This window comes from Octopus bimaculoides, chromosome 5, assembly GCF_046866305.1.
Source record: "Octopus bimaculoides isolate indiv1 chromosome 5, ASM4686630v1, whole genome shotgun sequence".
NCBI lineage: Eukaryota > Metazoa > Mollusca > Cephalopoda > Octopoda > Octopodidae > Octopus > Octopus bimaculoides.
This window is the reverse complement of record NC_142932.1, coordinates 95,971,391-95,994,490: the sequence shown is the minus strand read 5'-3', so window position 1 is coordinate 95,994,490 and position 23,100 is coordinate 95,971,391. Positions and strand designations below refer to the sequence as shown.

The 23,100-nt window shown below is 36.5% G+C and overlaps 1 protein-coding gene across 5 annotated transcripts in view; it reads left to right on the top strand.

The window, feature by feature from the left end:
- Window positions 1-23,100, top strand: part of LOC106869178 (uncharacterized) — a 103,974-nt gene that overhangs the window by 68,889 nt on the left and 11,985 nt on the right. For 2 of the 5 annotated variants that reach the window (XM_014914800.3, XM_089352718.1), the window contains 9 exons: window positions 5,495-5,536; window positions 7,213-7,272; window positions 8,590-8,649; window positions 8,881-8,922; window positions 9,614-9,673; window positions 16,307-16,366; window positions 17,491-17,550; window positions 17,782-17,823; window positions 22,433-22,474. In XM_014914800.3, the coding sequence (XP_014770286.2) occupies window positions 5,495-5,536; window positions 7,213-7,272; window positions 8,590-8,649; window positions 8,881-8,922; window positions 9,614-9,673; window positions 16,307-16,366; window positions 17,491-17,550; window positions 17,782-17,823; window positions 22,433-22,474 (468 nt within the window). The remainder of the gene's footprint in view (window positions 1-5,494; window positions 5,537-7,212; window positions 7,273-8,589; window positions 8,650-8,880; window positions 8,923-9,613; window positions 9,674-16,306; window positions 16,367-17,490; window positions 17,551-17,781; window positions 17,824-22,432; window positions 22,475-23,100) is intronic. The other 3 variants (XM_052968286.2, XM_089352717.1, XM_052968288.2) reach the window with 3 other exon arrangements.

The window sequence follows — 23,100 nt, the reverse complement described above, 5'->3', positions numbered from 1 at the left end:
GAAGCAGTATAAATAGTAAAGAGGGGATAGAGTGGATGTTTCAAAAGAGTGTGACTGAAGCTGTTTAGAGATAACAAGTGGTGGTGAAAGGAATTGGAATGGTTGGGAAGGGTCTTATTGGAGAGAGAGAGAGAAAAAGAGAGAGAGAGAGTGCGCGCGTGTGTGTGTGTGTGTGTGTGTGGAGGGTCCTGTCGTGGAGTGTCAGGAAGATGGGTTTTGACAGAGGACAGGTTATATATGTGTCTGAGAGGGTCATGGCTGTATGTACAGATGGCTATGATTTTACTTAGTTTGATATGTCTTCTCAAGCACAGCAAATCACCAGATGTTTTGGTTCCTTGTCATCTCCTCTGTGAGGTCCAATACCTGAAGATAATTTTTCACCACTTTGTCCCATGTCTTCCTGGGTCTACCTCATCTACAGGTTTCTTCCACATTTAGAGACAGGCACTTCTTTGTGCAGCTCTTTTCCTCCATACACATCACTTGATCATACCAGTGCAATCTTCTCTCTTGCACACTATATCTAATGCTTTTTATGTCCAATTTTTCTCTTAAATCACTGATAATGGAATACAATTCTCGGGGTATGAATTCAAGAACTTCTGTAAAATGCATGTGATAAAGCATATTTTCACTCCTTCCTACTACCTGAGGTCAAATGGGCAGGTGAAAAGATTTGTGGACATATTCAGAAGAACGTTAAGGAAAGCTAGGAATGAGTCAAGTAATGACGAAGTTCTAATGAAATTCTTAAGGGTATGTAGAGTAACCACCCCCAATCATCATCATCATCATCATGCTGGCATAAGTTGGACGGTTTGACCGGGGCTGGCAAGCTGGAAGACTCCAGTTTGCACCAGACTCCAGTTTGATTTGACATGGTTTCTATGGCTGGATGCCCTTCCTAAGTCCAACCACTCTGAGAGTGTAATGGGTACTTTTGTGTGCCACCAGCATGGGTGCCATTTGAATGATACTGGCAACTACCACAATTGCGATTTTGCTTTGCTTGATGGGTCTTCGTCTCAAGCCAAAGATCTCAGTCATTGCCTCCATGAGACCCAACACTCAAAAGAAACTCAGCAACTTTGCCTTTGCGAGGCCTAACACCCGAAAGGAACTCACCTCTGTGAGACCTAATGCTCAAAAGGAATTCAGCCACTTTGCCTTCATGAGGCCCAACATTTGAAGAGAACTCAGCCACTTTGCCTCCGTGGGGCCCAACGCTCAAAAGGAACTCAGCCTCTTTACCTCCATGAGGCCCAATGCTCAAAAAGTGCTCTTTACATGCCACTGGCACGGGTGCCAGTTACATGACACCAGCATCAGTCACGATCATGATTTTACTTAGCTTGATGGGTCTTCTCAAGCACAGCATATCGCCAAAGGTTTCAGTAACTGGTCATTGCCTCTGTGAGGCTCAGAGTTTGAAGATCATGCTTCACCACCTTGTCCCATGCTTCCTTGGTCTACCTCTACCACAAGTTCCCTCCACAGTTAGATATCAACACACCTGACTTCGTCAATATGCATCACATGACCATACCAGTGCAGTCGTCTCTCTTGCACACCACATCTGATGCTTCTTATACCTAACTTTTCTCTCAAGATGCTTATACTCTGTTGGACATGCACACTTACATTGCACATCTAATGAAACACACTGGCTTCATTTATTTCAAGCCTACGCATGTCAGCTGTCACAGCCTGTGTTTCCCTACCATGTAACATAACTGTACGCACACAGGTATCATACAATCTGCCTTTCATACTGAGAGATAGGCCCTTTGTTGCCAGCAGAAGTAGGAGCTCTCTGAACATTGCCCAGCCTTATCTTATTCTCACAGATATGTTCTTGGAGCATCTACCTCCGTTACTAACTTGGTCACCTAGATAATGGAAGCTATCTAGTACCTCCAGCTTGATCACCTGGCAGTTGATGAAGTCTGTTTTCTGCACATTTTCAGTGTTTTTTGTACCTGTGCATCTTCCACATATAAAAGTTATTTTTCCTGTTAACCTTTCTCTGATTTTGCTGCACCTTTTATGTGTTCAAATCTTACACTGGGTACATCTTATGGAGTTTCTACCTAACACCTTTTCTACAGATTGAGCAGGGCCATCTACCTGAAGGGATTTGTGATTTGTCTGCCTTCCTACTTACTAAAACTTTGGTTTTTACTAGGTTAACTCTAAGGCCCTTCGATTCTAGACCTTATTTCCATACCTGAACTTCTCTAGTTCTGATAGGGATTCAACTATAAGAGCAAAGTCATCAGCATAGAGGAGCTCCCAGGGGAAACCTGTCTTAAATTCTTCTGTTATTGCCTGGAGGACTATGATGAACAAGAGGGGGATGAGCACCGATCCTTGGTGAACCCCTACTTGTACCCTGAATTCTTCATAGTATTCATTGCTCATCTTCACCTTACTGGTAGCATCCCTGTACAAGGCTTGTAGAAATCTCACCAACCACTCATCCATCTCTAGTTTCTGCATTGACTACCAGATAAGAGATTGGGTGACCTTGTCAAAGGCTTTCTCCAAGTCAACAAAAGCCAAGTACAGAGGTTTGGTATTTCTAACCAAGTATAGAGGTTTGGTTAAGTATTTCTCCTGAAGTTGTTTTACCAGAAATATAACATCAATGGTGCTTCTACCCGGCACAAAGACAAACTGCATCTCATCTAAACTAACTCTCACCCTAATTTGTTATGCTATGACTCTCTCCATAACTTCCATCACCTGATCCAACAATTTGATACCTCTGTAATTATTTCTATTTAAGGCATCATCTTTGCCTACGTAGCAGTTGACTATGGTACTGATACACCTGGTATCTTCCACCAATGACAATTGGTGGAAGATACCAGGCTGCCATCTGACATGCCCATTGAAATCTTCAGCCTCAAAGATGAGATCATTGTCATTCATCTTTGCGGTATCCTGCAGAAGAATATCATGAAAGTAGTCCCTCTGTTCATTTGGTAGGCCAACTTGTGGGGCAAGACTAGCCTGAGCTTAAGCACTCTATTGCACACTCTTACTACCACCATGACCATATCCACTCATTTCTCTGTAAGAAGTGTGCTTGCACCACCGACTCTATCACTGTTATCTTCCCAGAAGATTTTATACCTATGTGTCTTGCCTGTGAGGAACCTGGCTGAAGCTCCTCTCTGCCTTACCTCTTGGATACTGCATACATCAACATGGCTCCGTTCAAACATCTCAACAATCTCACTAGACCTACATTTAAATGTGCCTACATTGACAGTGCCAACTCTGAAAACTGGGAAAGGGACGTGGGAGGGAACATGGGAAGGAGAGATGTTATTCAGCACCTGAAAAGAAGGTTTCCATGATCATTTGATAACAGACATTTCACATCAGTTGTTCTTGCTTTTAACATATCATCATTCAAACATGTTAAAATTGTTACCCTTACTAGGGGTAATGTAAGCATAGTAAATATAAGTGTTATGAGCATTGTAAATATAAGTGTTACTGCTGCAAACATAAATATAGATATACTAATGTTAAATTAAGTAAGTAAATGGGCAGCTGTTTGATTAGTCCATTATATATAGAGAGAGAAAGAGAAAGAGTGAGAGAGGGGGAGAGAGGGGAGAGAGGGAAAGAAGGTAGTAGGTGGTTTGGAAGGGAGGGAGGGACAGAGGTATGTAGGTCTTCTGGTGCAGAAGTGAGGCAGAGATATGTGGGAGTTTCCAGTATAAGGGAAGAGATTACCAGTATAAGAGAAGAGATTACTGGTACGAGAGAAGGGATTTCTGGTATTGGTAGTGGGGGCAAGAAAGGATGGGCACATTGGGAACAAACAAAGGCTAGATTCACCACGCAAAATTCGAATTAGCAGCAAGAGGACAATAGTGAGGCAAAGAATGATAGAACACATGAGAATTATGTCAAGTATTTAAAGAGATATGATTCTAAAGTTATTAGAGAAAGTAATGAATTACAGGTTATGAAGTTATTCTAACTGAAGAATGTTAGCATGTTAGTAATACATGTTAAATGAATAAAAGAATGATGAAAAATTGAAAACTAGAGAAATTTCTTTACTTAGTGACTGGACATTTCACGTCGTGATATGATAGTGTCAGATAGTAGGGCAAGATGTGAAGGTTTGGGATAAATCATGTGCAAAGGAGTTCTTTATATAATCTACAGCCAGAAGTGGTTAAATAAGTTGCTAGCTTCACCAGAAGAAAATCGAAATTGCAGCAACAGGACAATAGTGAGGCAAAAAATGATAGAACATATGAGAATTATGTCAAGTATTTAAAGAGATACGTTTCTAGAGTTATAAGAGAAAGCCATGTACAAAGTCACGAAAGTCACCCACAGAGTTGATGTTCATGAGAAGAACAGAATCGATTTATGATAATTTATTGCCAGAGAAAAAAAGATGTAAAGGAAATATGAAAGGTTTAATGAAATATTTTGAAACAGGAGACAAAGTGCATTTTAAAACCTACAGAAATGGTAAAGAAGAATGGGAGGATGGCCATGTAACCAAAAAAAAAAAAAAAAAAAAGAAACTATCTAATTAAAGGACCATGTTAGGAACATAAGAGACACATAAATCAGCTGAGGAATGGAGAAAGATTCCTATGGAAGTATTTTTTATGTATTTGATGTCCCAGTACCAAAAGAAATGGAGTTGGATAGAACCAGTGTGAGAAAACGGAAGCAGACTGAACACCTAGAGATAAGGCCCAAGTGAAAAAGAGACTAAAAAACAATAATAAATAAAATTTCTTTATTTCTTTGGAACTGAAAATCTCAAAAGGAGAGATGTTGTGGTGAGAGTATGACACCCTCTGATGGAAATAGATGGGACCATTACATATAAATAGTAGCAGTCTGACATAATCAGCAGTTTGTAGTTTGGTCTTCAAAGTCCAGGTACAGGTTACAGTTCAAGTTAGTGAATTGGAAATATTGATTGTTGGCTTATGTGTTTATTACTGCTGCTGTTTTTATTTTGTATTGTTACAGTATATTCTTTATCTATCATCGACAATACCAACTGTACTATGATATTGGAGGTGTACGGATATAACAGTAAAATAAACGTTTTCTAGCTCCTTTTCTGGTTGCCTGATATAGATCTTTGCCACTACTACTCTGCCCATCCTTCCAGGCTTGTTTCTTTGGTCTAATGGCCCTACGTACTATGCTGTTCCATTATCCTATCATGTCACCTTAGGGCTGGAAGGGACTTTGCACGAGCCACAAATTTGGTCAGTAACCCTCATTAAGTTATTTATTCAACCCCACCTCCAGTAAGTATAATTGATAGGGATTGTACATAACAAGATCTGAGAATGGTCTAAACTCGAATAGAAAGTTAATAACAATAATTTATATCAAACTATTAATGTGTGTGTGTGTGACTATGAGACTATTAGTATCTTTTCTGGTAATATATTTAAATGTTATTTATATTTTTCTTTAATTCTTAAAGTCCTGGATGGTGCTTATGATAATCTTTCAAAGAAACCTGAAGGTGAGCATATAGACATTTCCTAGATGCACTTCTATTCATTAACGCATATGTTAGCAAATACCTTGGCTCATTCCTTTTTTTGAGTAGAATGTACAGTGTAATAAAATATCTATGCATATATATATAAATAAAACTATCAAAATGTTAAATTTCCATTGCATGTATAAGAAATGTCTTGTAAACTTTCTTATGTAACTCCATACTTTTGCACCCTTCACTGATAATCCAATTCATAAACATATTTTGTAAGTTTTATTTATACAAATAAACAAAATAATTATATAACTAGTAATGAATTTACTAGACATTTGCTTGAAGATGAGACAAATAGTTTGGATGAGATTTTCAATGGGGAATATTATACACTGAAATGAACTGCTTTTGTTGAGGTAACCACAATGAGTCCTGCTTTTGGATACCACTAGCATGAAAATAATCTTTAAAAATCTGTCACTAGACAGATTTTTGAACAGTTTCTCTTAATGGTAACATGATTATTTTAAAATATCAGTGAAATATGTTACAGAAATAGTGACATATGAAACACTAAGTAATATTAAATTTAGTCTATAGACAGCAAGGTGGTAGAATTATTAGCATGCCAGGCAAAATGCTTAGTGGCATTTCGTCCATCTTTACGGTCTGAGTTCAAATTCCACTGAGGTTGACTTTGCCTTTCATTCTCTTAAGATCGATAAAATAAGTACAAGTTGAACACTGGGGTCAATGCAATCAACTTCTCCCCTCTTTGAAATTGATGGTTCTGTGTCAAAATTTGAAATCAATATTAAATTTAGTCATACTATGTTCTGAGTTCAAATTTCTTTGAATGAAATTTCACCTTTGAACCTTCTGTAAATACCACTGTTATATAATTTCTGTATTGAAATTAGCATTTTGCATGTGGAATATAATTTTTATTGCTTTCTTCTTCTTCTTCTTCTTCTTCTTCTTCTTCTTCTTCTTCTTCTTCTTCTTCTTCTTCTTCTTTTTCTTCTTCTTCTTCTTCTTCTTCTTCTTCTTCTTCTTCTTCTTCTTCTTCTTCTTCTTCTTCTTTTTCTTCTTCTTCTTCTTCTTCTTCTTCTTCTTCTTCTTCTTCTTCTTCTTCTTCTTCTTCTTCTTCTTCTTCTTCTTCTTCCCCTTCTTCTTCTAATGTCTGCTTTCTATGCTGGCATGAGTTGGATGGTTTGACTGAGGACTAGTAAACCAGGAGGCTGCACCAGGCTTCAATCTGTTCTGGCGAAGTTTCTACAGCTGGATGCCCTTCTTAGTGCCAACCACTCCAAGAGTCTAGAGGGTGCTTTTTACGTGCCACCAGCATGGAGGCCAGTCAGGTGGCACTGGCATCGACCACACTCAAATGATGCTTTCTATATACCACAGGCACAGTTGCCAGTCAGGCGGCACTGGCATCGGCGACATTCAAATGCTGCTTTTTACATGCCACCGGCACGGATGCCAGTCAGGTGGTGCTGGCATTGGCCACAACAATGATTTCCTCTTTGCTTACTTATATCAAATGAATTTATTAGGTAATACTATTCTTTATTTAAATACATCAATACGAAGATGAAGAACTTATACTTTATGTTCAGTTTGATGGATTTCAACATAAAAATATTTAATACATTCTCTTCAAGCTATAAATATGTCCCTCTTTATCTAATGTTTTGAAGCTGTGGATGATCATTATATTGAAGTTAGTGAACTCCAAAACATGTGCCTACAACTCCCTGGTAAGTATAATCAATATTGATAGCACACAACATAATCCCAAAATAGTATAAACTTGAACAGAAAGCTAATGACTACACTTTATAACAATCTAAATATATTCTATCATTTTGTGTATGTATGTGTGTGTGCATGTGCATTCGCAACATACTAGCAACATATTTTAAATGTTATTTATAGTCACATTATTTATACTTTTATAAAATTTCTTGAAAACAAAGATGGTGCTTATTTCTAAGAAACTTGATTGTTAGCACATAGGCAATTCATTAATAAAATTATAGTCCTTAAAGCAAGAGTTAACAAATATCTTAGCTTATCCTTTCTTTGAGTAGAACATACAGCTTAATAACATACATATGTTTTTAATTAGAAAAGTTTAAAAATGTGAAAATCCCATTGCAAATACAAAGAACTTGACTTCTTACACATATTAATCCATATTAATAATCCAGTGCATACATTTTTCATAATTTGCCATATTAAGTGTATACAGTGCTCAGGTGCACTACAACTTGTCAAAAGTGTGCATAAAGCATATGCAATATTGTACAAATGTCTGGAAAGTGAACAGTGTATGAGTCAGATACATGTTTGCATGTGTATGGAGGGGAGAAAATCAGGTGTAGTGTTGGCGAATCTCAGGGAGCACGGAAGTTTTGAAGGATGCAGTGCTCCGACAACTAACAACTGATGCCAGCAGTTTGTTCCATACTTCAGCAACTCTTAGCATGGAAAACTGTTTCCAAAAGTCATGGGAGCTGTGCTGTTTTCTGACTTTGTAAACATGACCATGGGTATTAGACAAGTGGAATTTGAAAAGGTACTCAGAGTTATTGTTAGTAAGATGGTTAATAATTTTATGGGCGTCTGCCAAGTCAGCTGCCAGATGTCGGAGTTTCAATGTATCCATACCCAGGGAAGTAAGGTGTTCAGAATATGGCAAATGCCCGATGGAGGGTATTCTCTTGGTTGCACGTCGCTGAACGGTTTCCAGACGATTAATATCCTGGGCAAGATAGGGGTTCCAAACCAGAGACACAAATGATATGCCAAATCTATCATAATTGATCTTTCTGTTTTTTCATAAGAAATAAATTTATGTTTCTCAATACATCTATGAGAAGATGAAGAGCTTATACTTTATATTCAGTTTGACTGTATTTCAAATATATTTTCTTTCTCGATACAGGTTTATATAGAGATGTTTATATACAAAATATACATTATAATATATTTTTTCTACTTTCTGTGCAATATTGAAACACTTCAAATATCCTAACAATAAATACACCCATTTAATATTAAATTTCTTTTAGTTTTTGAAGATGAACATGCTGAAGATAGCGAGCCTAAATATGTATGCATGAAACAACCCAGTAAGTATGAATTAATATTGGAAGTACACAGCATGCCTTCAGAATAGTGCAAAACTTAAATAGAATGCTAACACTGACTTTTTTCTGTTGATGTGTGTATGTGTGTGTGCACATGTATGCGATTATTTCAGTGTGTCTTTAATATTTATTCTGGTAGTATTAGCACACTTCTAACATATCTTAAATATTATTTACAGCTATGTTATTTATTTTCCTTTATATTTCTTAAAGACTTGGATGCTGTTTATGCTAACATTCCAAAGAAACCTGATGGTAAGTATTTAAATGTATTGCAGGACAAGTTAGTAAAAAATTTGGCTCATTCTTTCTTTGTTGGTAGGATTGCAATTTAAACTTTGAAAATGATAGAATTCCATTGAATATATGATAAACGTCCTGCAGGCATTCATTTGTACCTCCAATATTTTACCATTTTATGACTCCAGTTTGTAAAACTATTTTCTGTAAGTTTCAGTTGTACAACAAATAAACCAAATAATGATATAAGTAGTATTGCATTCACGAATGTTTTGTGTTCATTTTTCAATCTCTTGAAGATCTCGATATGCACTTCTTTTATGTAATTTCTATAAAAAAAAATTAGCATTTTGTGGATAGAAAAGAATTTTGAGTATTTTACTTTATGGAGGAACCTTCTCTCCAAACACTAAATTTGATATGCCATATCTATCAAAACTGATCTTTCTGTTTTTTCATAAGAAATGAATTTATGAGGCAATATTTTTCTGTTTCTCAATACATCTATGAGAAGAGGAAGAGCTTATACTTTACATTCAGTTTGACTGTATTTCAAATATATTTTCTTTCTCAATACATGTTTATATAGAGATGCTTATATACAAAATATACATTATAAGATATCTTTACTACTTTCCGTGCAATATTGAAACACTTAAAATATCCTAACAATAAATACACCCATTTTATATTAAATTTCTTTTAGTTTTTGAAGACGAACATGTTGGAGATAGTGAGCCCAAATATGTATGCATGAAACAACCCAGTAAGTATGAATCAATATTGGAAGTACACAGCACGCCTTCAGAATAGTGCAAAACCTGAAAAGAATGCCAACACTAACGTTTTTCTATTGATGTGTGTATGTGAGAAGCCTTCTCTCCAAGCACTAACTTTGAAATGCCATATTAAGTAAAATTAGACGTTCTTTCTCCTTATTTGTTCATACCAAATGAATTTATTAGACAATTCCTTTCCTTTTCTGAATACACCAATGAGAGGAGAGGAGGAAGAACTCATACTGTACTCTGAGTTTGATAGGATTTCAAATAATTTTTTTTACCATTGAATATTTAGACATATAATACTGAAACGCCCTATGTAACCACCTTATTCTCATACCCACTTGTTGGCTCTTGCTCTAGATGTTGAATGAGGTGGGAGAGACTGGTTTATTGTAATTCACTGAATAAACTCTGTACCAAAGCTCTATGCTAGCTGGCAAGCATTTTTGCAGATCTTCGTTTCAGGTGATGACAAAATTCCCACAACTACCTTACCGCAACCACTCCCAAGTACTTAATCTCAGGGCCACTACCATCAATGTTAGCACAATGAAAGGACAGAGTGGGGAGATTGCTGAAATGTTAGAGCGATGCCATGTTGATGTATATGGTGTACAAGAAGTTAGACGGAAGGGAGTCTCAGCTAGATTCCTCATGGGTAAGAGACAGAGATTCAAATTCTTCTGGGTCAGCAGGAATGATGGAGTGGGTGGAGTAGGCAGACTGTTAACAGAAAAGTGGGTAGATAAAGTAATTGAAGTAGTCAGAGTATGTGAAAAGATAATTAAGATGAGACTTATCATAGGTAAATTAACAGTTACATTTATCTCTGCTTATGCCCCTCAGTCTGGGCTGACTGATGAGCAGAAGGACCAATTCTATGAGTTCCTTTTGCAGACTACCTCAACAACAAATGACAGAGACTTTGTTATTGTGGCTGGTGACCTCAATGGACATGTTGGAGAGTACCCCCATGGATTACAGGGATTGCATGGGGGCTATGCCTTTGGACCTAGAAATGAGGAGGGAACAAGACTGCTGGAGTTCTGTGATGCAAATGATCTCATGATCTGCAACACTAACTTCAAAATACCAGCCAGCCACCTAATCACTTATCAGTCCGGTGAGCACATAAGCCAGATTGACTACCTCCTCACCAGGAAACGAGATAGATGGATGCTTAAAAATGCAACGTCTTTCCCAGGTGAAGAGTGTACAACCCAACATAGGTTACTAGTTAGTGACTTCTGAATTAAAGCTAGAAAGACACAGAGAAATAAACCAATCTGGAAAAAAAGATTATGAAAGCTCAAAGACCCAGCAAACAAACAAAAGTTTAGAGATTTGCTAATGGAAGCTTCTCACGAAAGAGAAGAAGAGTTGGTGACATATAGCTTAGAGGACAACTGGAAGTTCTTGAGGGGTAATCTGTTGATGGCTACAGATGAAATCTGTGTTTGGTGCAGAGTCCCAGCTAGACCAAGGGTGACATGGTGGTGGAGCAAGGAGGTTGACAGTGTTATAAAGGCAAAGAGACAGGCCTGGAAATTATGGGAAAATGGTGGAAGCAGGTAGCCAAAAGAGGCGCTAGACATCAGGTAAACATAGCAAAAGGAGTAGCTGAAGGTAAGAGATTTGCAAATGTCCTACAACGTGAGGATCAGAGGTGTGAGGTGTTCAGGATTGCAAAGCAGTGTGTCAGAGAAAATAGAGATGTGGTAGGGGAGAAATGTGTGTGAATAGATAATGGTATGCTTGCACTTAGTGACTCAGAGAAGAAAGGTGCATGGAAGTGTCATTATGAAAGGTTACTAATTGTGGAAAATGAATGGGAGAAGGAGAGTTCACCAAATATCGAACCAGTTGAGGGACCAGTCGTCACAGTTGACAGCAGCATAATAGATAAAGCAGTTAAGGACATGAAGACAGGGAAAGGCCCTGAGCCATCAGGAATTACTGCTGGCTGAGATTATAAAAATTTCCGGTGGCATAGGATACAGCTTAGTCACTCGTATAGTTAATCAGGTTATTCAGGAAGGCACCATCCCCAACGATTGGTGTAGTAGAATTATAGTTAGCTGCTATAAGGGTAAAGGTGATGACTTAGATAGAAACAACTACAAAAGTATTAAACTGGTAGACCAAGTCATGAAAGTTACTGAGAGGGTTATAGCTCAATTGATTAGAAATAGAATTAAACTAGATGAGATACTGTTTGGTTTTGTACCTGGGAAGAGTACCACAGATGACATCTTCCTAGTGAGACAGCTGCAGGAAAAGTACTTGGCCAAAAGTAAGCCATTGTACTCAGCCTTCACTGACCTGGAGAAGGCTTTCAACAGAGTTCCCCACTCTGTTATATGGTGGTCTCTAAGGAAGTTAGGAGTAGAGGAGTGACTTGTTAGAGCTATCCAAGCCATGTACAGTGGTGCTGTCAGTAAGATGAGAGTCGGCTATGAATACAGTGATGAATTTGGCATTCAGGTAGGGGTTCATCAGGGTTCGGTTCTCAGCTTGTTCTTATTTATTATAGTCCTCCAGGCCAGAACAGAGGAATTCAAAACTAGATTCCCATGGGAACTACTATATGCTGATGACCTTGCCCTTATTGCAGAATCTTTAGCAGAATTGGAGAAGAAATTCCAGGTATGAAAACAAAACCTGGAATCAAAGGTCCTTAAAGTTAACATAGCTAAGACAATAGTTGTTGTTAGTAAGAAAGAAGATAAAACTTTCTTTCTGTCAGGCAAATGGCCCTACTCAATAAGTAGGAAAGGAGTTAGAAGAAATTCCATTCGCTGCATTCAGTGTAAACTATGGACACATAAGAGATGCAGTGGTATCACAGGTAGATTAACAGATAGAGTAGTCTTTGTATGTGGAAGATGTGCAGAAACAATAAGCACTAAGAGCACACAGGAATTAGATTCAACAGAATATTGTCTACACTTTTTTTTAGGTGCACTTGCCATGTTTATCTGAAATAATAAACAAATATTTTCAAAAATGTTGAATAAACAAGAGGTTAGTTTCAAGTGTTTTCGTCAAGGGTGAAAAGTAAGGTAAACCAATATACCTTTTTAGCCAAGAATAAAATTAGTTCTAAAACCAAATTTATAAAATTAATACATTATGCAGTTAACTAAATCAAAGGCTATAATAATCAGGAAAAACAGATTAATATTTATGCTTATAAAAAGATAAAAATAACAAGACAAAATTCATCTTTCCCTTTTCAGTTGACAATCCAGAAAGAAAATTAATTTGATGAAAAGAAACTAAATTATAAAAGTGATAGCTAAAGCAAGTGAGCTGGTAAACTCATGGAGAAAATAGGGCTGATTTATTGTTGAATCAAACTTGAATTGCCAAAAAGAGTTAACAAAAACTAGAGGTAGTCGATAGCTTCCGCTATCTGGGCAACCAAGTTAGTAGTGGGGGTGGGTGCGCTGAAAGTGTAGCTGCTAGAATAAGAATAGCCTGGGCAAAGTTTAGAGAGCTCTTACCCCTGCTGGCGACAAAGGGACTCTCACTCAGAGTAAAAGGCAGACTGTATGACGCATGCGTACGAACAGCCATGCTACATGGCAGTGAAACATGGGCTGTAACTGCTGAGGACATACGTAAGCTCGCAAGGAATGAAGCCAGTATGCTCCGTTGGATGTGTAATGTCAATGTGAATACCCGTCAGAGTGTAAGTATCTTGAGAGATAAGCTGAACATTAGAAGCATCAGTTGTGGCGTGCAAGAGAGACGATTGCGCTGGTATGGACATGTGGTGAGAATGGAGGAGGATAGCTGCGTGAAAAAGTGCCACACCCTAACAGTTGAGGGAACCCGTGGAAGAGGTAGGCCCAGGAAGACCTGGGCTGAGGTGGTGAGGCAAGACCTTCGTACATTGGGCCTCACCGAGGCGATGACTACTGACCGAGACCTTTGGAAATGTGCTGTGCGTGAGAAGACCCGGCAAGCCAAGTAAGATCGTTGCCAGTGCCCATGGACTGGTTCTTGTGCGGGTGGCACATGAGATGCACCATTTTGAGCGTGGCCGTTGCCAGTACCGCCTGACTGGCTCCCGTAGGATTTTCGAGCGAGATCGTTGCCAGTGCCCCTGGACTGGCTTGTGCGGGTGGCACATAAAAGACACCATTTCGAGCGTGGCCGTTTTCGTGCGGGTGACACGTAAAAGCACCCACTACACTCTCTGAGTGGTTGGCGTTAGGAAGGGCATCCAGCTGTAGAAACTCTGCCAAATTAGACTGGAGCCTGGTGTTGCCATCCGGTTTCACCAGTCCTCAGTCAAATCGTCCAACCCATGCTAGCATGGAAAGCGGACGTTAAACGATGATGATGATGATGATGATGATTGAAAATGTATTTTCTTTTTAAAAGCAAAAATAATTTTATATATTTTGTTATATTCTATTAAACATAGTTCAATATTAAATTTTACTCTAATTAAATTAAGTATATAAGACCAATTATTGAATTATTAAATTGATTAATAATTTAATAGTTATATAAAAGTGCATATAAGACTGATTTTATCTAGTTTTCTAATGAATTGTTTGTTTGTTTTCGGGGTAGCCTCAGCCTCTCACCTCCCTTTTGATTCCCCATTTTAGTTTGAATATACTTCTTGAGGTCCTTTTAATTATAGGTTTTTTGAAAATAAATCCTATACTCATATGTGAAGAAAAAGTTTTCCTGATGGCTTGGGTTCAGTTTGAATGATTGATCAATGATTTAACTTGGTGGATCGACCTTTCCACCCTCGCCTCTGATGCTTTGGATCTAGATAGAATATTTATGATAATTAAAGTAACTTATAAAAACTTAGGTAAAATGAAGTAAAAAGAAGTAGATACTTGCACACTAACGATGCAGAAAAATATAATTAAACATGAAAGTACGGAATCAAGAGCAGAAGTAGGATGAGATAAGAAGAGAGAAAGAAAGAAGTGGTATAATTTGACAAAACAAAAAAGAAAAATGAATCTTAAAGAGACTTGTACAGATGTTAACCAGTTAGCATGGACGTTGTTGATTTTGACATTTGCTTTATGACTTACAGTGCAGCAACAAAATATTTAAATATCCTTTCCAAACAATAAATAACCCATTTTTAATCTAATTTCATGAAGGTGTGGAGCATCATTATTTTGAAGTTTGTGAGCACCAAAATATATGCCCAAAACTGCCTGGTAAATATAACAGACATTGATAGCACACAACATGACTTTAGAATAGTCTAAAACATGAATAGAAAGCTAACAACCATATTTTGAATTAGCTCTCTTTTTACTTTTGTTCATATGTGAGTGTTTGTATCTTGGTATTCATTGTAGTAGTGTCTGCTCATTACTAGCATATTTTAGATGTCAGGAATTCCAACCACATTTTGTGGTTCACCACCTCAACAGCCCCTTTGTAGGATCCAGTGGCTAAAGACATCATCAGGAGAAACCACGTCCAGTTTCAGCCCCTACTTGTCAACCGTTTTTGATGTGGTGGTCCCCTCACCTTTCGGAGGTGTCTTCAGCTCTGGTGTTGAATGCGTTTCTTCTTTCTCCTTTTTTCTTTTGTTCTTTGGTTTCTTCAATGCAGTGTCAACGAATGTCAGCAGGCAACTGACCATCCTGCCAAAATTCCCTTCAAATACTTGCCAGTAGGCTCCAGCAGTCAACACCAGCTAACTGTCACTTGACACTGTCTAAGCTTCATCTGACCAATGGAGTTTTAGCATATGCCCTCTTTAAATCTGCCTTCCAACAGTGTCGTGTTAGTTTCATTTCTAGCAGCCAGATCTGACCAGCTGTTTAGTGGTACAAGTCTTCAAACCAGAGGGAGGGCATGCAAAGAACAAGATCGTTACCTTGGCCCAAATGTCAATCAGTGATGCTGCTTAAGTGTCAGCCAGACTCACCTAGCAATGCTATTTCCCACTCAGCATGTTATAGCTTTCAAGCCATTTTGGATCTTCTCACTTCAGCCATATATAGAAGCTGGCTTTTTCGACTGCCTCTTGTATCCTCCTTATTACTTTTCTCAGCTCTGAGCTCGAAAATGCAAACCTTCTTTTAAATAATGTCGTCATTTTCCTTTCAATGAAGCCCCTAGCCTCCATTGCCAGGTGGTAATACTCGACAGTCCATCCCTGTTCTCTGCACTCTTGTTTTGTGTTCACTTTTTAATCCCTTGAAGATCTCAATATGCATTTCTTTTATGTAATTTCTATAAAAAAAAAAAATTAGCATTTTGTGGATAGAAAAGAATTTTGAGTATTTTACTTTATGGAGGAACCTTCTCTCCAAACACTAAATTTGATATGCCATATCTATCAAAACTGATCTTTCTGTTTTTTCATAAGAAATGAATTTATGAGGCAATATTTTTCTGTTTTTCAATACATCTATGAGAAGATGAAGAGCTTATACTTTACATTCAGTTTGACTGTATTTCAAATATATTTTCTTTCTCAATACATGTTTATATAGAGATGCTTATATACAAAATATACATTATAAGATATCTTTACTACTTTCCGTGCAATATTGAAACACTTAAAATATCCTAACAATAAATACACCCATTTTATATTAAATTTCTTTTAGTTTTTGAAGACGAAGATGTTGGAGATAGTGAGCCCAAATATGTATGCATGAAACAACCCAGTAAGTATGAATCAATATTGGAAGTACACAGCACGCCTTCAGAATAGTGCAAAACCTGAAAAGAATGCCAACACTAACGTTTTTCTATTGATGTGTGTATGTGAGAAGCATTCTCTCCAAGCACTAACTTTGAAATGCCATATTAAGTAAAATTAGACGTTCTTTGTCCTTATTTGTTCATAGTAAATGAATTTATTAGACATTATTTTCCTTTTCTGAATACATCAATGAGAGGAGGAGATGAAGAACTCATACTGTACTCTAAGTTTGACAGGATTTCAAATAATTTTTTTTACCTAATACACGTTTATATATAAAATAAGTGTTGCAATATATTTTGTCATTTGCTTTATGACTTGCAGTACAGCAACAAAATATTTAAAACACTTTTTCCAAACAATAAACAACCCATTTTTAATCTAATTTCATGAAGGTGTGGAGCATCATTATTTTGAAGTTTGTGAGCACCAAAATATATGCCCAGAACCTCCTGGTAAATATAACAGACATTGATAGTGTACAGCATGACTTTAGAATAGTCTAAATCATGATTAGAAAGCTAACAACTATAATTTGAATTAACTCTCCTTTTACTTTTGTGCGTATGTAAGTGTTTGAGTGTATCTCAGTGGTATTCATTGTAGTAGTATCTGCTCACCACTAGCATATTTTAGATGTTATAATAATGTTTTGTGTTCATTTTTCAATCTCTTAATGATCTCAATATGCACTTCTTTTATGTAATTTCTATAACAAAATGCTAATTTTGTGGATGGAAAAAAATTATGAGTGTCATACTTTATGGAGAAACCTTCTCTCCAAACACTAAATTTGATATGCCATATCTATCAAAACTGATCTTTCTGTTTTTTTTCATAAGAAATGAATTTATGAGGCAATATTTTTCTGTTTTTCAATACATCTATGAGAAGATGAAGAGCTTATACTTTATATTCAGTTTGGCTGTATTTCAAATATATTTTCTGTCTCAATACATGTTTATATAGAGATGTTTATATACAAAATATACATTATAACATATTTTTACTACTTTCTGTGCAATATTGAAACACTTAAAATATCCTAACAATAAATACACCCATTTTATATTAAATTTCTTTTAGTTTTTGAAGATGAACATGCTGAAGATAGCGAGCCCAAATATGTATGCATGAAACAACCCAGTAAGTATGAATTAATATTGGAAGTACACAGCATGCCTTCAGAATAGTGCAAAACTTAAATAGAATGCTAACACTGACTTTTTTCTGTTGATGTGTGTATGTGTGTGTGCACATGTATGCGATTATTTCAGTGTGTCTTTAATATTTATTCTGGTAGTATTAGCACACTTCTAACATATCTTAAATATTATTTACAGCTATGTTATTTATTTTCCTTTATATTTCTTAAAGACTTGGATGCTGTTTATGTTAACATTCCAAAGAAACCTGATGGTAAGTATTTAAATGTATTGCAGGACAAGTTAGTAACAATTTTGGCTCATTCTTTCTTTGAATAGAACATACAGCTTAATATGTTGGTAGGATTGCAATTTAAACTTTAAAAATGATGGAAATCCATTGAATATATGATAAACATCTTGTAGGCATTCATTTGTACCTCCAATATTTTACCATTTTATTAATCCAGTTTGTAAAACAATTTTCTGTAAGTTTCAGTTGTACAGCAAATAAACCAAATAATGATATAAGTAGTATTGCATTCACTAAATATTTGCATTGAAATTAGACAAAATAGTTTGGGAGAGATTTGCAACTGGGAGAGTTCTACACCTTTATCATTTATTTTTGATGAGTAGCCACATTCACTCCTGCTTATGGACACTTCTGACATGAAATTAATATTGGAAAGTGTCTTATTTCTGTAGACATATTTGTGAGCAATTTCTCTTAATGGTAACTTTTAAATATCAGTAAAATATTTGATGACTGATATAGTAGAATGCTGTCAAATCCCTTTAACCCTTAAATGGTGTGGACATCACCAATTGATATTTCATTAGAGAACAGCAAACGTCATCAACTGATGTTTTATTAGAGAACAGGGGGCATCATCAATTGAGTTTTAAAAAATTTTGCATGAATACAGCCATCTTCAAGTAACACCTGAGCATCTACTTCATCAAATGCATCTAAGTGTAAGTGGCCCTTACTGATGAGAGAAATCAAGTCATAACTGGAATATCTATACAATGATGAAGAAGATTTTTCTGGGTTGTTTTCATCATCAGATGAGTTAGATTATGATGATGATGATGATGATGATACTCTAGGAATCACAGAAGAAAGTGATGCTTCAACTAGCTCTGGATGTGAAAAATACACTGATTTTCCCCATGTGTACAACAATGTAGAACAACAATGCTGAAATCTCAAATGATTTTGGCTAAAATGATTTTATTACCTTTTAGTCTTTATTTTAATAATCTAAGAGAAGTAAAATATTGTTTCCTTAGTTTTTGTAGTAACTTAAAGTGAAAATAAGTATAAAAATTATCCTTAAGAAAAAATGTTTTTGTTTTTGCCTTGTTGACACATGTATTCAAACAACCTTTTCCTAGCCACTGTTTAAAACTTAAAGTAAATTTTGTTCTGTGAGCAATTCTCCCACACATAAATACTACTTTTATATAATATCTCTACTAAAATTAGCATTTTTTGCTTCTATAATAATAAAAGCAAAATTCTGTCTCTCTCTCTGGGATCCCTGTATCTCAGTCTGAATTTGCTCCACATAGACATAATATACCTTTTTGGAGTCAGTATGATCACAGGATTGAAAATCTGCCCTTCATTTGGCTCTTGAACATACATTATTAGGATCTGATTTAAAAGCATTTGGGTTGCCATTTCTAGCAGTTAAAGTTTAGCTGATTCATGCCATCTTGGTTGGCATTTGTCAGATGACATCAGAGGAGAAGATAAATGACATTTGCTTCATTAATTTTACATTGAGATGAAAAATCTGGGACAAATTGGTTAACAGTTGGAATTCAACTTGGGACTGACACAATAGAATGATCGCATTACAGAATTAATTCTCATCTGTCTTTAACCTCTGATCAAACACTACTGAGACATATAGTCATTATAGTATGATAATCATGCTACTTAGCTCTGTTTAGTTTTGAGCCACAGGCCCAATTAGCCCTCCACAGGAGCTAGCTTAAAAGTCTGCACAGAGTGCTGCCTTTATACTAGTATGGAATATAATTTAAGAACCACTTTACTGAAGAACTTTCTTTCCAAGCACTAACTCTGAAATGCTATATTTACCAAAATTAGGCTTTCTTTCCTCTTTACTTTTTCATAGCAAATGAATTTATTAGGTATTAGTACACTCTTTTAAAATACATCAAAGCAAGGATGAAAAACCTATACTTTACACTCAGTTTGGCTGTATTTCAAATATTTTTTGTTTCCAAGTACATGTTTATCTATATGATATAATATACATTACAATATATTTTATTATTATGACTTTTGCTATTTCTGTGCAACATCAAAATAATTAAAGCTTCTTCTACAAACAATAAATATCCCATTATTTACATTTGACAGATATTTGTCCTCATCTTGTTTCCTCCTCCTCCTCCTCCTCCTCAACAACAACAACAACAACATTTAGCACCTGCTTACCATGCTGGCATGGATTAGGTGGTGCCACAGGAAGTGGCAAGTCAGAAGTAGCACCAATTCCTGCTGTCTGCTTTAGCATGGTTTCTATGGCTGGATGCCCTTCCTAACACCAATCATTTTACAAAGTGTACTGGTTGCTTTTACATGGCACCAGCAGCAGTGAGGTCACCAGGTAACTAGCAAGACAAGACCCCTCACCTGAAGGTGGGAGAAATATTGAGGGACAGAAAAATGAGTCATGCATTAGAGAAGAAATGTGACTGCCTCAGGTGGAGTGTGAGTGGAGAGAGAAAGGAGAGAGAGAGAAGATGAAGGTGTGAGGGTGAGTGGATTGGAGGTGAGTGTGAGTGAGTTCACAAGATTGTGAAAGGAGAGTGGTGGATGGAGAGGGGATGTAATGAGTGGGAACAGTTAGAGGGAGGGGGTATGACAGGGTATGTTGTGGGAAAGAAATTCAATGGAGACATATTGCATGCAGGTAGGTATGTGAGGGAGGAGTGGAAGGGAATGCAATGGGTGGGGTGAGTGGTGGATGATGGGTTAATGAGAAATGTTGGATGATGGTTTGTGTGCATGAGGTGGGGCAGAGACATAAAAGACATGACTTTAGGACCTCAATTTTACTTAGCTGGCTAGGTTTTCTCGAGCACAGCAAATCACCAATGGTCTCAGTACTTTATGATCTCCTCTGTCATTCCTGGTGAAGATTATTTCTCACTATTTTGTCTCATGTCTTCCTGGGTCTACTCCTTCTACAAGTTCCCTCCACATTTAGAGATCAGCCCTTCTTTATGCAGCTGTCCTCATCCATATGCATCACATGACCATAGCAGCACAATCTTCTCTCTTCACTACATCTGATGTCACTTGTACCCAATTTTTCTCTTAAAAGATTTACACTTTGTCGAACCTCACACTGACATTGCACATCTAGCAGAGTTTGCCTGCTTCATTTCTTACAAGCCTTCACATGTCCTTTTCAGTCACAACCCATGTTTCACTGCCATATAGCACAGTTGTCCATACACATGCTTTATATAATCTGCCTTTCACTCACAGAGAAAGACCCTTTGTTACCAACAACAGTAATAACTCTGAACTTTATCCAGCTGGTTCTTATTCTAGTAACTACACTTTCAGAGTATTTTTGTTTCCTGCTAATTTGGTCTCTAAGGATCTCTCTGGGCATTTGAGGAAGTCTATTTCCTGTGTATTCTTAGTGTTTATTGTACCTGCACATCTGTCACACACACAGACTACTTTCTCTGTTAATTTACCTCTGATTCCACTGTACTTCTAACTTGCAGTAGATACATTATAGGAAAATTCTACTTACACCTTTTATCCAGTATGACCATTTTCCTGAAGATATTAGTAATTTATTTGCACTCCTGCTTACTAGTACTTTAGTCTTTGCTAAGTTAACTCTAAGGCCATTTTTCACTAAATGCTTCTCCTGCAGTTGCCTTATTAAGAAGATAGCATTTGTATCTCATCTATGTTAACTATTTTCCTAATTAGTTGAGCTATGACTTTCTCAGTAACTTTCATTTCCTGGTCCAGTAATTTGATACCTCTGTAATTACTTCTCTCTAAGGCATCACCTTTACCTTTGTAATAGTTGATTGTAACACTGCTGCATCAGTTATTGGGTATGACCTCTTTCTGGACAACCTGATGGACTAAACTGGTGACTAGGCCATATCACACACTACCAGATACCTTAAGCATCTTGGTGATAATTCTTGATAGACCAAGGGTTTTCCCCATCTTTATATCCTTAATTGCTTCACCTATCATGCTGCTTTCAACTCAGATAGCTAGTCCCTCTGTTGGACTCAGTTTAGGAAGATTCTCCTTCTCCCAGGCATTCTCCACATTTAGAGACACTACATTTTCTTTGAAGATTCTCTAAGTGCAAGTGTACCATCATCCATGCAGACACATTTCTCTCCTACAACATCATTATTTTCTCTGACACTGTCTACAAATCCAAAACACCACACACCGCTTGACCTCACAGTGCAGAACACTGGCAAACGTCTTCCTTTCTACTTTTCCCCAAGCTAAATATACTCATCACTTAGCTTCCCTTCTAGCTACCTGGCATACTTATCTGCTATTCCCACTCGTTCACTCCTTTCAGGCCTATTTCTTTATGCTTATGGTTCTATTTCATTGTTCCACCACCATGTAACCCTAGGTCTGGTTGTAACTTTGCACCAGCTACAAATGGTCCTCAATAAGTTGTCCCATAGGAACATGTGCATATGTGAGTGTATGTGTGAGTGTGTGCATTTGAGCCCATTTTATTAGCATTTATTATTAGTGTCAACACACTACTAACATATTTTAAATGTTATTTACGGCCATTGTTATTTATAATTTTTTACTTTTTTTAAAGTCATGGATGTTGCTTATGTTAATCTTTCAAGGAGACCTAATGGTAACTATATAAGCAATCTTTTATTAAAATTACTTTCATTAAAGCAAGAGTTAGAAAACATTTTGGCTCATTATTTGTTTGAATAGAATATACAGCTTAATAATATATGTGTGCATGTATTTAAAGAAGTCCCTTAAAATATTAAAATTTCATTGCTTGTATAAGCTACTTCTTGTAAACATTCATATATAACCACGCTTTTGCACTTTTATTAATCCTTACTAACAGTCTAGTTCATTAATGTATTTTTTGTAACTTTTATTTATACAAAGAAACAAAAAAAGGATAACATTAGCCCTGAGTTATTAGACATGAGACACAAAGTATAAAGTAGGTTTGCAATGGTGAATATTTCGCACCTTGATCAGCTATTGTTGTTGAATACCCACAATCAGTCTTGCTTATAGATACCTTTGGCATGAAAATAATATTGGAAAATAGTGAATGGTTTCTCTTAATCTAATGTTACTATCTTTAAATATCAATAAAATATTTGAATAACAGAAATAGTAGAATGCCAAATTAAATACTTAGCATTATTTAATTTAGTCCCACTGCTTTCTGAGCTCAAATCCCATTGATGTCAATTTTGTCTTTCATTTTTCTATGATCAACATAATAAATAT